General features: G+C 63.1%; 1 protein-coding gene across 5 annotated transcripts in view; it reads right to left on the reverse strand.

Moving 5' to 3' along the window:
* LOC103347373 (uncharacterized) overlaps positions 1–12652 on the reverse strand; it is a 52770-nt gene extending 40118 nt beyond the window's left edge. For 3 of the 5 annotated variants that reach the window (XM_089301629.1, XM_089301628.1, XM_089301630.1), the window contains exon 1: positions 12485–12652. In XM_089301629.1, the coding sequence (XP_089157755.1) occupies positions 12485–12584 (100 nt within the window). In that variant the 5' untranslated portion in view covers positions 12585–12652. Of the gene's footprint in view, positions 1–4861; positions 4994–7123; positions 7233–12484 lie in introns of those variants that run through there. The other 2 variants (XM_089301633.1, XM_089301631.1) reach the window with 2 other exon arrangements.
* Between the last annotated feature and the right edge of the window lie 266 nt (positions 12653–12918).

The raw sequence follows: 12918 nt of genomic DNA on the forward strand, positions 1-12918 counted from the left end.
TCTCCAGCCCCCTAATCGCCCTGGGATAGAGCCTCGTGCCCCATTAAGCCCACCGGGCACAGAGCCATCTGCTCCCTAAAGCACACCTGGGACAGAGCCCCCTGCTAAACTAAGTCTACCTGGGAAAAAGCCCCCTGCCCCCGAAGCCCACCTGGGACAGAGTCACCTGCCCCCCTAAGCCCATCTGGGACAGAGTCCCGTGCCCCACGAAGCCCAACTGGGACAGAGCCCAACTGCCCCTGAAGCCCACCTGAGGCAGAGAAACCTGCCCCCCAAAGCACACCTGGGAGAGAGCCTCCTTCCCCCCAACCCCAGTTGGGACAGAGCCTCATGCCCCACTAAGCCCACCTGGGACAGAGCCCCCTGCCCCCGAAGCCCACCTGGGACAGAGCCCCCTGCCCCCGAAGCCTACCTGGGACAGAGACCCCTGCCACACTAAGCCCACTTCAGACAGAGCCTCCAGTCCCACTACACCCAATGGGACAGAGGCCCCTGGCACACTAAGCCCACCTGGGACAGAGACCCCTGCCCCCCAAAACTGAACTGGGACAGAGCCACTGTCCGCCAAGTCACCTGGGACAGAGAGAGGCCCCTGCCCCCCAAAGCCCAGCTGGGACAGAGCCCCATGCCCCCTGAAGCCCAACTAGTACAGAGCCCCCTGCCCACTAAATCCCACCTGGGATAGAGCTCCCTGCTACACTAAGCCCACCTGGGACAGAGGCCACTACCCCCCTAAGCCAACCTGGGACAGAGCCCCCTGCCCCCCTAAGACCACCTGGGTCAGAACACCCTGCCTCCCGAATCCCACGGGGTACAGAGCCCTCTGCTCCCCGAAGCCCGCCTGGGACAGAGGCCACTGCCCCCTAAACACAAAGGACAGAGCCCCCTGCACACTAGCCTACTTGGTATAGAACCCCTGCCCCCGAAGTCCACCTGGGACAGAACCCCCTGCCCCACTAAGCCCACCTGGGACAGAACCCTGTCCCCAGAAGCCCACCTGGGACAGAGCAACCTGCCTCCCAAAGTGCACCTGGCACAGAGCCCCCTGTCCCCCAAAGCCCACCTAGGAAAGAGCCCCCGGCCCTGCCAAACTCTCCTGGGACAGAGCCCCCTGCTCCACTAAGCCCACTAAAGACAGAGCCCCCTGCACCTCTAAGCCAACCTGGGACAGAGCCCCTGTCATACTGAGCCCACCTGTATCTTATCCCCCTGTCCTCTGAAGCCCAACGGGGACAAAGGCCACTGACCTGCTAAAACCATTTGGGACAGAGACACCTGTGCCCTGAAGCTCACCTGGGACTGAGCACCCTGAGCCCCAAAGCCCACCTGGGACAGAGACCCCTGCCCTGCCAAGCCAACCTGAGAAGACACGCCAGCCCCCCAAAGCCCACCTGGGACAGAGCCCCCTGCCCCCCTAACCCCACTTGGGACAGAGCCTCCTGCCCTACTATGCAGCCTCCTGAAGCCACCTTGGGACAGAAACACTTACCCCACTAAGCCCACATGGGACAGAGCACACTGCCCCCCTTAGTACAATTGGGACAGAGCCCCTTGCCCCCTGAATCCCACAGAGGAAAGATCCCCTGTAACCCGAAAACCACCTGGGAAAGAGCCCTCGGTCCCCCTAAGCCCACCTAGGACAGAACTCCCTGCCCTGCTAAGCCCACCTGGAAAAGATCCCCTGCTCCCCGAAGCCCACCTGGGACAGAGCTTCCTGCCCCAACAAGCCCACCTGGGACAGAGCCGCCTGCCACCGAACCCTCCGAGTACAGAGTCCCCTACGCCCGGAAGCCCACCTGGGACAGAGCCCCCTGCCCCACTAAGCCCACCTGGGACCGAAACCCCTGTACCCCGAAGCCCACATGGGAAAGAGCCCCCTCCCCCGCTAAGCCAGCTGGGAAAAAGCCCCAAGTCTGACTAATCAGACGGGGTACAGAGCCACTGCTCCCCAAAACCCACCTGGGACAGAGCCCCGTGCCTGACTATACCCACCTGGGAAAGAGCCCCCTGTGCCCCTGAGGCCACCTGGGACAGAACACCCTGCCCCACTAGGCCCACATGGGTCAGAGCCCCCTGATACCCGACACACCTGGGACATAGCCACCTGCCTCGTTGAGACCACCTGGGACAGAGCCCTCCCAAAACACACCTGGGACAGAGCCCTCTGCCCTCCAAAGCTCACCTGGGACAGAGCCCCTCGCTCCCGAAAGCCCACCTGGGACAGAGCCCCCTGCCCTATCAAGCCCATCTGGGACAGAGCCCCATGCCCCACTAAGCCCACTGGGACAGAGCATGCTGCCCCCAAACCCACCTGGGACACAGCCCTCTGCCCCCGAAAGCCAACCTGGGACAGAGCCCCCTGGCCCGCCAAGCCCACCTGGGACACAGCCCACTGCCTCGCTAAGTCTGCTTTGGACAGAGTCTCCTGCCACCCTAAGCCCACCTGGGACAGAGCCACCAGACCCCTGAAGCCCACCTTAGACGCAGGCCCCTGCCCCTCGAAGCCTATGTGGGACAGAGCCCACTGCCCCACTATGCCCACCTGGGACAGAGCCCCCCTGCACCCCGAAGCCCACATGGGAAAGAGCCCCCTTCCCCCCTAAGCCCACCTGGGACAAAGTCCCAAGCCCAACTAATCACATGGGGAAGAGAACCACTACTCCCCAAAATCCCCATGGGACAGAGCCTGTGCCTGCCTATACCCACCTGGGAAAGAGCCCCCTGCCCCCGAAGCCGACCTGATACAGAGCCTCCTACCCCCCGAAGCCCACCTGGGTCAGAGCCCCCTGCCCCGCTGAGACCACCTGGGACAGAGCCCCTTGCTCCCCAAAGCACACCTGGGACAGAGCCCACTGCCCTCCGAAGCCCACCTGGGACAGAGCCCCTTGCTCCCCAAAGCCCACCTGGGACAGAGCCCCTGCTCCATCTAGCTCATTTGGGACAAAGCCCCATGCCCCACTAAGCCCAATGGGACAGAAAACCCTGCACCCCGAAGCCCAGCTGGGACAGAGCCCCTTGCTCCCCGAAGCCAATCTGGTACAGAGACCCCTGCCCCATTAAGCCCATCTGGGACAGAGCCCCATGCCCGACTAAACCCAATGGGACAAAAAACCCTGCACCCCGAAGTCCACCTGGGACACAGCCCTCTGTCCCCCAAAGCCCACCTGGGACAAAACCCCATGCCCCACTAAGCCCACCTAGCACAGAGCTCCCTGCCACGCTAAGGCCACCTGAGACAGAGCCCCCTGCCCGCCGAAGCTCACAGGGTACAGAGCCCCCTGCCCCCCAAAGCCCACTGGGCAGAGCCCCCTGCCCCCAGAAGACCAGCTGGGACAGAGCACCTTCCCCCATGAAACACACCTAGAACAGAACCCCTGCCCCCGGTGCCTACCTGGGACAGAGCCCCTTGCCCGCCTATACCCACCTGGGACAGAACCCCTGCTCCACTGAGCCCACCTGGGACAAGGTCCCCTTCCCCCCGAAGCCGAGCTGGGACAGAGCCCCCTGACCCCCAAAGTCCAGCTGAGACAGAGCCCCTTGCCCCCTGAAGCACACCTAGTACAGAGTCCCCTGCCACTGATGCCCACCTGGGACAGAGCCCTCTGTCCCATTAAGCCCACCTGGAACAGAACTCACTGCCCCGATAAGCCCACCTGGGACAGAGCCCCCTGACCCTTGAAGCCCACCTTAGACAGAGGCCCCTGCTCCTCGAAGCCTACGTGGGACAGAGTCCCCTTCCCCTGATGCCCACCTGGGACAGAGCCCCCTGACCCCCGAAGCCCATCTGAGACAGAGCCCCTTGCCCCCTGAGGCATACCTAGTACAGAGCCCCCTGCCCCTGATGCCCACCTGGTACAGAGGCCCCTACCCTCCCAAGCCCACCTGGGAAAGAGCCCACTGCAACCCGAAGTCCACCTGGGACAGAGCCCCTTGCCCCCCGAGCCCACCTGGGACAGAGCCCCCTGCCCCCCAAAGCACACTGGGACAGAGCCCACTGCCCCTGAAGCCCACCTGGGGCAGAACCCTCTGCACCTCGAAGCCCACCTGGCACAGAGTCCCTTGCCCTTCTAATCGCCCCTGGGACAGAGCCTCCTTCCCCCAAAGCCTACCAAGTACAGAACCCCTTGCTCCCCGAAGCCCACCTGGGACAGAGCCCCTGCCCCCCTATGCCTACCTGGGACAGAGATCCCTGGTCCACTAAGCCCATCTGGGACAGAGCCCCCTGCACCCCGAAGCCCACATAGGAAAGATCCCCCTTCCCCCTGAAGCCCACCTGGGACAGAACCCCCTGCACCCCTAAGCCCACCTGGGACAGAGCCCCCTGCCCCGCCAAGACCACCTGGGACAGAACCCCCTGTCCCGCTAAGCCAACTTGGGACAGAGACTCCTGCCCCACTAAGGCCACCTGGGACAGAGCCCCATGCACTCCAAAGCCTACATGGGACAGAGCCTCCTGCCCCACCAAGCCCATGAGAACAGAGCCCCCTCCACCCTGAAGCCCACCTATGAAAGCGCCCCCAGCCCCGAAGCCCACATGAGACAGAGCCTCCTGGCCCACTAAGCACACCTGGGACAGAGCCCTCTGCCCCATCAAGCCCACCTGGGACAGAGCCCACTGCCCCCCAAAGCCTACCTGGGACAGAGTGCCTTGCCCCCTGAAGGGCACCTAGTACAGAGCACCCTGCCCCTGATGGCCACCTGGGATAGAGCCCTCTGTCCTACTAAGATCACCTGGGACAAAGCTTCGTGCCCCGCCAGCCCATCTGGGACAGATCCCCCAGTCCACTGAAGCCCACCAGGGACAGAGATCCCTGTCCCACTAAGCCTACCTGGGACAGAGTCCCTTGACACCTAAGCTCACCTGGGGCATGGCCCACTGTCCTCCGAATCGCACGGGGTACAGAGCCCCTGATCCCTGAAACCCACCTCCGACAGAGCCCCCTGCCTGCCTATACCCAACTGGGACAAAGCCTCCTGCTCCACTGAGCACACCTGGGACAGAGACCCCTGCCTCCTGAAACCCACCTAGGACAGAGCGCCCTGCTCCACCAAATCCACCTGGGACAGAACCCCCTGCCCCACTAAACCCACTTGGGTCAGAGTCTCCTGCCCCACTAAGCCTTCCTGGGACAGAGCCCCCTGTACCCTGAAGCCTATATGGGATAGAGCCCCCAGCCCCACCAAGCCCACTAGGACAGAGCCCCCTGCCCCACGAAGCCCACCTGGGACAGAGCCCCCTGCCCTGTCAAGACCACCTGGGATACAGCCCCCTGCCCGGCCAAGTCACCTGGAACAGAGCCCCATGTTCCCTTAAGCCCACCTGGGACAGACCCCCTGCCCCGCGAAGCCCACTTCGGACAGAGTCTCCTGCCCAACTAAGCCTACCTGGGACAGAGCCCACTGCCCACCGAAGCCCACCTGGGACAGAGCCCCTTGCCCCCGAAGCGCACCTAGTACAGAGCCCCCTACCCCCGGTGCCCACGTAGGACAGAGCCCTCTGTCCCACTAAGCCCACCTGGGTCAGAGGCCCCTGCCCAGCCAAGCCCACCTGGGACAGATCCACCAGCCCCCTGAAACCCACCTGGGACAGAACCCCCTGACCCTTGAAGCCCACCTGGGACAGAGCCCCCTGCCTCACTAAGCCTAACTGGGACAGAGCCCCCTGACCCCAGAAGCACAGCTGGGACGAGCCCCTTGCCTCCTGAAGCCCACCTAGAACAGAGCCCCCTGCCCCTCAAAGCCCACATGAGACAGAGCCCCCACCCCACTAAGCCGACCTGGGACAGAGCCCCATGCCCTGATAAGCCCACCTGGGGCAGAGCCCCCAGGCCTACTAAGGCGACCTGAGACAGAGCACCCTGCCTCCCTAAAGCACAACTCAGATAGAGCCCCCAGCCACCAGAAGTTCATCGGGTACAATGCCCGCTGCTCCCCGAAGCCCACCTGGGACAGAGCTCACTGCCCCACTAAGCCCACCTGGGACAGAGACCCCTGCCCCACTAAGCCCACCTGGGACAGAGCTCTCTGCCACACTAAGCCCACCTGGGACAGAGCCCCTTGCCCCACTAAGCCCACCTGGGACAGAGACCCTGACCCCCGAAGCCCACCTGGGACAGAGCTCCCTGCCTCACCAAGCCCACCTGAGATAGAGACCCCTGCCCTGCTAAGACCAACTGGGACAGATCCCCTGCCCATCTAAGTCCACCTGGGACAGAGCCCCCTGACCTGCTAAACCCACCTATGACACAGCCCCCTGCCCCATCAAGCTCACCTGGGACAGAGCAACCTGCTCCGTTAAGCATACCTGGGACAGATCCCCATGCCCCAAGAAGCCAACCTAGCACAGAGCTCCCTAGCCTACTAAGCCCACCTAGGACAGAGCACACTGCCCCCTAAAGCACACCTCACACAGAGCCCCCTGCCCCCCGAAGCCCATCGGGTACAGAGCGCGCTGCTTCTCGAAGCCAACCTGGGACAAAGACCCCTGCTCCACTAAGCCTACCTGGCACAGAGCCCACTGCCACCCGAAGCCCACCTGGGACAAACCCCCTGCCTCGCCAAGCCCACCTGAGATAGAGACCCCTGCCCCGCTAAGCCCAACTGGGACAGAACCCCTGCCCATCTAAGTCCACCTGGGACAGAGCCCCCTGCCCCACTAAGCCCACCTATGACACAGCCCCCTGCCCCCCAAAGCCCACCTGGGACGGAGCCTCCTGCCCCGCCAAGCTCACCTGGGACAGAGCCCTCTGCTCCGTTAAGCACACCTGGGACAGAGCCCCCTGCCTCCCTATACCCAGTTGGGAGAGATCCTCCTGTCCTGCCAAGCCCACCTTGAACAGAGCCCCCTGCCCCGTTAAGCAAACCTGGGACAGAGCCCTCTGCCCCCGGAAGCTCACCTGGGACAGACCCCCTTGCCCCCTGAAGCCCACATAGGACAGAGCCCCCTGTTCCACTAAGCCCACACAGGAATGAGCACCTTGTACCTCCAAGCCCACCTGAACAGAGCACCCTGCCCCCCTAAGCTCACTTAGGACAGAGCCCCTCACCCCCAATGCCCACCAGGGACAGAACTCCTTCCACAATAAGCCCACATCATACAGAGCCCCCTGCCCCTGAAACCCACCTGGGACAGAGCCCATACACCCCGAAGCCAACTTTAGACAGAGCCAAATGCTCTAGTAAGCCCACCTGGGACAGATCCCCCTGCCCCGCTAAGCCCACCTGAACAGAGTCCGCTGATGACCGAATCCCACCTGGGACAGAGCCCCTGCCTCGCCAAACCCACCTGAGATAGAGACCCCTGCCACACTAATCCCACCTGGGACAGAGACCCTTGTTGCATGAAGCGCACCTGGGACAGAGCCCTCTGTCCCCCTAAGAACACCTGGAATAAAGCTCCCTTCCTCGCTACGCCCACTGGGACAGAGACCCCTGGCACCGCTAAGCCTACCTGGGAAAGAGCTCTCTGTCCCCCTAAGCCCACCAGGGATAGAGGTCCCTTTCCCGCTAAGCCAACTAGGAAAGAGCACCTGCCCCACTAAGCCCATCTGGGACAGAGCCCCCTGCCACACTAAACCCACCTGGGACAGAGTCCCCTGCCCCCTGAAGCCCAACAGGGACAGAGCCCCCTGCCCTCCTATGCCCACCTGGGACAGAGTTCCTACCCCGCTAGACCACCTGGGAGAGAACTCCCTGCCCCAGCAAGCCAACCTGGGACACAGCCCCCTGACCTGCCAAGCCCACCTGCAACAGAGCCCTCTGTCCCCTTTGGCCCACCTGGGACAGAGGCCCCTGCCCCACTAAGCCTACCTGGGACAGAGCCCCCTGCCCCCTAAAGCCCACCTGGGACAGAGCCCCCTGCCACACTAAGCCCACCTGGTACAGAGCCCCCTGCCTCCCTATGCCCACATGGGGCAGAGCCTCCTGCCCATCAAGCCCACCTGGGACAGAGCCCCCGTCCCCCTAAGCCCACCTGGGACAAACCCCCTATCCCCCGAATCCTAACTGGGACAGAGCCCCCTGCCCCCCTATGTCCAACTGGGACAGAGCTCCCTACCCCACTAAGCCCCCTGGGACAGAGACCCCTGCCTCACTATGCACACCTGGGACAGAGCCTACTGCGCTGCCAAGCCCACCTTGGACAGAGTCCCCTGTCCCAGAATCTCACCTGAGACAGAGCCCCCTGCCACCGTAACCCCACCTAGGACAGAGCCTCCTGCCCTACTAAGTCCACCTTGGACAAAGTACCCTGCCCCATTAAGCCCACCTGGGACAAGGCCCCAGTCCCCCAAGCCTACCTGGGACAGACCCCCTTGCACCCTGAAGCCAACCTAGGACAGAGCCCCCTGCTCCACTAAGTCCACATAGGACAGAGACCTCTGCACCTCTAAGCCCACCTGGGACAGAGCCCCCTGCACCACTAGGCCTACTTGGCACAGAGTTCCCTGCCCCACTAAGCCCACATAGGACAGAGACCCCTGCCCCCTAAGCCCACCTGGGACAGAGTCCCCTGTCCCAGAATCTCACCTGAGACAGAGCCCCCTGCCACCGTAACCCCACCTAGGACAGAGCCTCCTGCCCCACTAAGTCCACCTGGGACAGAGCCCCCTGCCCCAGTTAGCCCACCTTGGACAAAGTACCCTTCCCCGTTAAGCCCACCTGGGACAAGGCCCCAGTCCCCCAAGCCTACCTGGGACAGACCCCCTTGCACCCCGAAGCCCACCTAGTACAGAGCCTCCAGCCCCCCTATGCCCACTTTGAACAGAGTTCCTTCCCCACTAAGCCCACCTAGTACAGAGCCCCCAGTCCCTCTATGACTATGTGGGACAGAACTCCTGCAACTCTAAGCCCTCCTGGGACAGAGCCCCCTGCCACCTGAAGCCCACCTGGCACAGAGCTCCCTGCCCCAATAAGCCCACCTAGTACAGAGCCCCCTGCCCCTCTATGCCCACTTGAGACAGAGTTCCTGTACCACTAAGGCCACCTGGGACAGAGCCCCGTGCTCCCCTATGCCCACTTGGGACAGAGCTCCTGCCCCACTAAGTCCACCTAAGACAGAGCCCCCTGCCCCCAGAAGCCCCATGGGACAGAGCCCCCTGCCCCCTTAACCCCACTTAGGACAGAGCCTCCTGCCCTCCAAAGCCCACCTGGGACAGAGCCACCTGCCCTGCCAAGTCACCTGGGACAGAGCCCCCTGCCCCGCTAAGCCCACCTGGGACAGACCCCCTGCCCTCCAAAGCCCACCTGGGACAGAGGCCCCTGCCCCGCCAAGCTCACCTGGGACAGAGCCTCTTGTCCCGCCCAGCCCAACTGGTACAAACCCTCCTATCCCCCGAATCCCATTGGGATAGAGCCCCCTGCCCCACTATGTCCACCTCAGACAGAGCCCCCTGCCCCACTAAGTCCACCTGGGACAGAGCCCCCTGCCCCCATAAGCCCAACTGGGACAAAGCCCTCTGCCCCCCTAAGCTCACCTGGGACTAAGCCCTATGCTCCGCCAAACCCACCGGGGACAGAGGCCCCTGCCCCGCTAAGCCCACCTGGGATGGAGCCTGCCTCCTATGCCCACTCGGGACACAGTCCCCTGCCCCTATAAGCCCACTTGGGAAAGAGCTCCATACCCCTCGAAGCCCAACTGGGACAGAGCCCTCTGCCCCCCAAAGCCCACCTGGGAACGAGCCCTATGCTCTGCCAAACCCACCTGGGACAGACCCCCTTGCCCCACGAAGCCAACCTAGGACAGAGCCCCCTGCTCCACTAAGCCCACATAGGACAGAGACCTCTGTACCTCTAAGCCCACCTGGGACAGAGCCCCCTGCCCCACTAAGCCCACATAGGACAGAGACCCCTGCCCCCTAAGCCCACCTGGGACAGAGTCCCCTGCCCCGCTAAACCTACCTGGGACAGAGCGTCCTGTCCCCATAAGCCCAACTGGGACAGAGCCCTTTGCCCCTGAAGCCCAACTGGAACAGAGCCATCTACCCTCCTAAGCCCACCTGGGACTCAGCCCCCTGCTCCGCCAAGCCCACCAGGGACAGAGCTCCCTGCCCCCGAAGCCATCCTGGGATAGAGCCCCCGCACCCCGAAGCCCACCTGGGACAGAGCCCCCTTTACTCCAAAGCCCACCTGGGACTGAGCCACTTGCCCACCGAAGTCCACCTGGGGCCGAGACCCCTGCTCCACTAAGCCCACCTGGGACAGAGCCCCCTGTCCCCCGATGCCCTCCAGCAACAGAGACCCATGCCCTGCTAGCCCACCTGGGACAGAGGCCCCTTCCCCCTGAAGCCCAAAGGGGAAGAGCCCCCTGCCCCCCAAACACAACTTGGGACAGAGACTCCTGCACCACTAAGCCTACCTAGGACAGAGGAACCTGCCCCAATAAGTCCACCTAGGACAGAGTCCCTGCCCCGCTAAGCCCACATGGGACAGAGCCCTCTGACCCACCAAGCCCACCTGATATAGAGACCCCTGTGTTACTAAAACCACCTGGGACAGAGCCCCCTGCCCCACTAAGCCCATCTGGTACACAGACCCCTGCTCAACCAAGCCCACCTGGGACAGAGTCCCCTGCCCCTCTAAGCACACCTGGGACAGAGTCCCCTGCCCCCCTAAGTCCACCTGGGACAGAGCCCCCTGTCCCTCTAAGACCACCTGAGACAGAGCCCCCTGCCCCACTAAGGCCATCTGGGATAGAGCCCCATTCCCACCGTAGCCCACCTGGGACAGAGGCCCCTGCCACCTGGAGCCCACCTGGGACAGAGCCCCCTGCCCCCTGAAACCCGCCTGGGACAGAGCCCTCTTTCCCCCTAAGCCCATCTGGGACAGAGCCCCCTGCCACACTAAGCCCTCCTGGGACAGTGCCCCCTGCCTCATTAAGCCCACCTGTGATAGAGGTCCCTGCCCCGCTAAGCCCACCCAGGACAGAGCCTCCTGCCCACCAAGCCCACCTGGGACAGGGCCTCCTGCCCCGCCAAGCCCACCTGGGACAGAGCCCCCTGCCCCACAAAGCCCACCTGGGACAGAGCCCCCTTACACCCGAAGCCCACCTAGGAAAGAGCCCCTTGCCACATCAAGCCTACTTGGGACACAGCCGCCTGCCCCGCCAAGCCCACCTGGGACAGAGCCTACTGCCCGCTGAAGCCCACCTGGGACAGAGCCCTCTTCCTCTCGAAATCCACCTGGGACAGAGCCCCCTGCCCCCCGAAGCCCACTTGGGACAGAGCTTCCTGCCCCACTAAGCCCACCTGGGACAGAGTCCCCTGCCCCGCCAAGCCCACCTGGGACAGAGCCACTTACCCTACAAAGCACACCTAGGACAGAGCCCGCTGCCCCCCAGAGTCCACTTGGGAAAAGCTTCCTGTTCCACTAAGACCACCTGGACAGAGACTCCTGTCCCACTAAGCCAGCTTAATACAGAGCCCCCTGCCCCACTAAGCCCACCTGGGATTGAGCCCCCTGCCACATTAAGCCCACCTGGGACAGAGCCCCTGCCCCCCGAATCACACCTGGGACGGAGTCCCCTGTCCCCCAAACACAACTTGGGACACAGCCTCCTGCCCCACTAAGCCCACCTGGGACAGATCCCCTGCCCCACCAAGCCCACCTGAGACACAGTCCCCTGCCCCTCTAAGTCCACGTGGGACAGAGCCCCTGCCTCCCTAAGCCCACCTGGGACAGAGCCCTCTGCCCCCTATGCCCACCTGGGACAGAGCCCCCTGCTCCACTAAGCCCACCTGGGACAGAACCTCCTGCCCCCTATGCCCACCTGGAACAGAGCCCCTCTGCCCCCTATGTCCACCTGGGCTGCTGCTCTGTCAGCTGCACTTTGAAATCCCTGAATGCAGCCCCTGCACTTGCTTGCCTGTGGCATTTCCTGGGGAGACGGTGCCCTTGTCCACACCCGGGCCCCTCCCTGGACTCACTTTCCCAGACTCCCTGTAGCTAGGAGTCACCATGAGACAAGTTCCCGCCAGTGGGACAAGGCCGAGCCTTCCGGGGGTTCTGAGGAACACGTTACTGTCTCCACAGAAGAAGCTAGGGCAGGGTTTTGTCGCAGAGGGTGGAGTCTCTGCTTGGGAAGTCCTCACAGGTTCAAGTCCCTGCTGCTCCACTTCTGATCCTCCTTGCCAAAGGCCTGGGAAGGAGTGGATGATGGCCCCAGTGCCCAGGACCCTGCACTCACAAGGGAAACCAGATGGAACCCCTGTACCCACATGGGAGACCTGGATGGAGACCTAGATGGGGTCCCTGCACCCACATAGGAGACCTGTATGGGGCCCCTGTCACCCACACTGGAGACCCGCCTGGCCCAGCCCTGGCTCTTGCAGCCATTTGCAGAGTGAACCCGCAGACAGATCTCTCTCTCTTTCTCCCTCCCTCTCCCTCATTCTGCTTCTTAAAGAACTAAGTAACTATTTCTAGGAACCGGCCACTGCCTGTGCGTCCGTCCTTGCACATGGGCCCCGGGACAGCGGCTGCCACTCACTCTTGCCGTAGACGGGCTCGGAGAGCACAGGGTCCATGTCGCGTATCTTCCCCTGCTGGTCCTGGTAAGAGGCCTGGAAGCAGATCCTCACCATGTTCATGTCCACCTCCTGGTGATTCTTCAGGGACCCAGCTGTGCAGAGACACAGGGAAGCGGTGGGGGTGGAAAATTCTCCTCTTTGTCTCTGTCTCTCTCTGCCTTTCAAATTAACAAAATAGCACATGAAAATTTAGCCATCAATTACAATCTGCCAAGAGAATTGGGACATACATCTTCCAAAGGATTCCCTCTCGACCTGCAGAAACAGATGGGAGGCGCGCAGGCTTGGAAGGGCCAGGTGATCGGCCTTCGGTGCACCAGAGCCACCGGTCCCTCTGTCCACGGCCGCAAATGCACGTGGGAGGAAGCCCGTTCCCCAGCTCCTCTGCGGCGCC

This window comes from Oryctolagus cuniculus, chromosome 7 (assembly GCF_051225735.1).
Source record: "Oryctolagus cuniculus isolate XC-2025 breed Fujian yellow rabbit chromosome 7, ASM5122573v1, whole genome shotgun sequence".
NCBI classification, from domain to species: Eukaryota; Metazoa; Chordata; class Mammalia; order Lagomorpha; family Leporidae; genus Oryctolagus; species Oryctolagus cuniculus.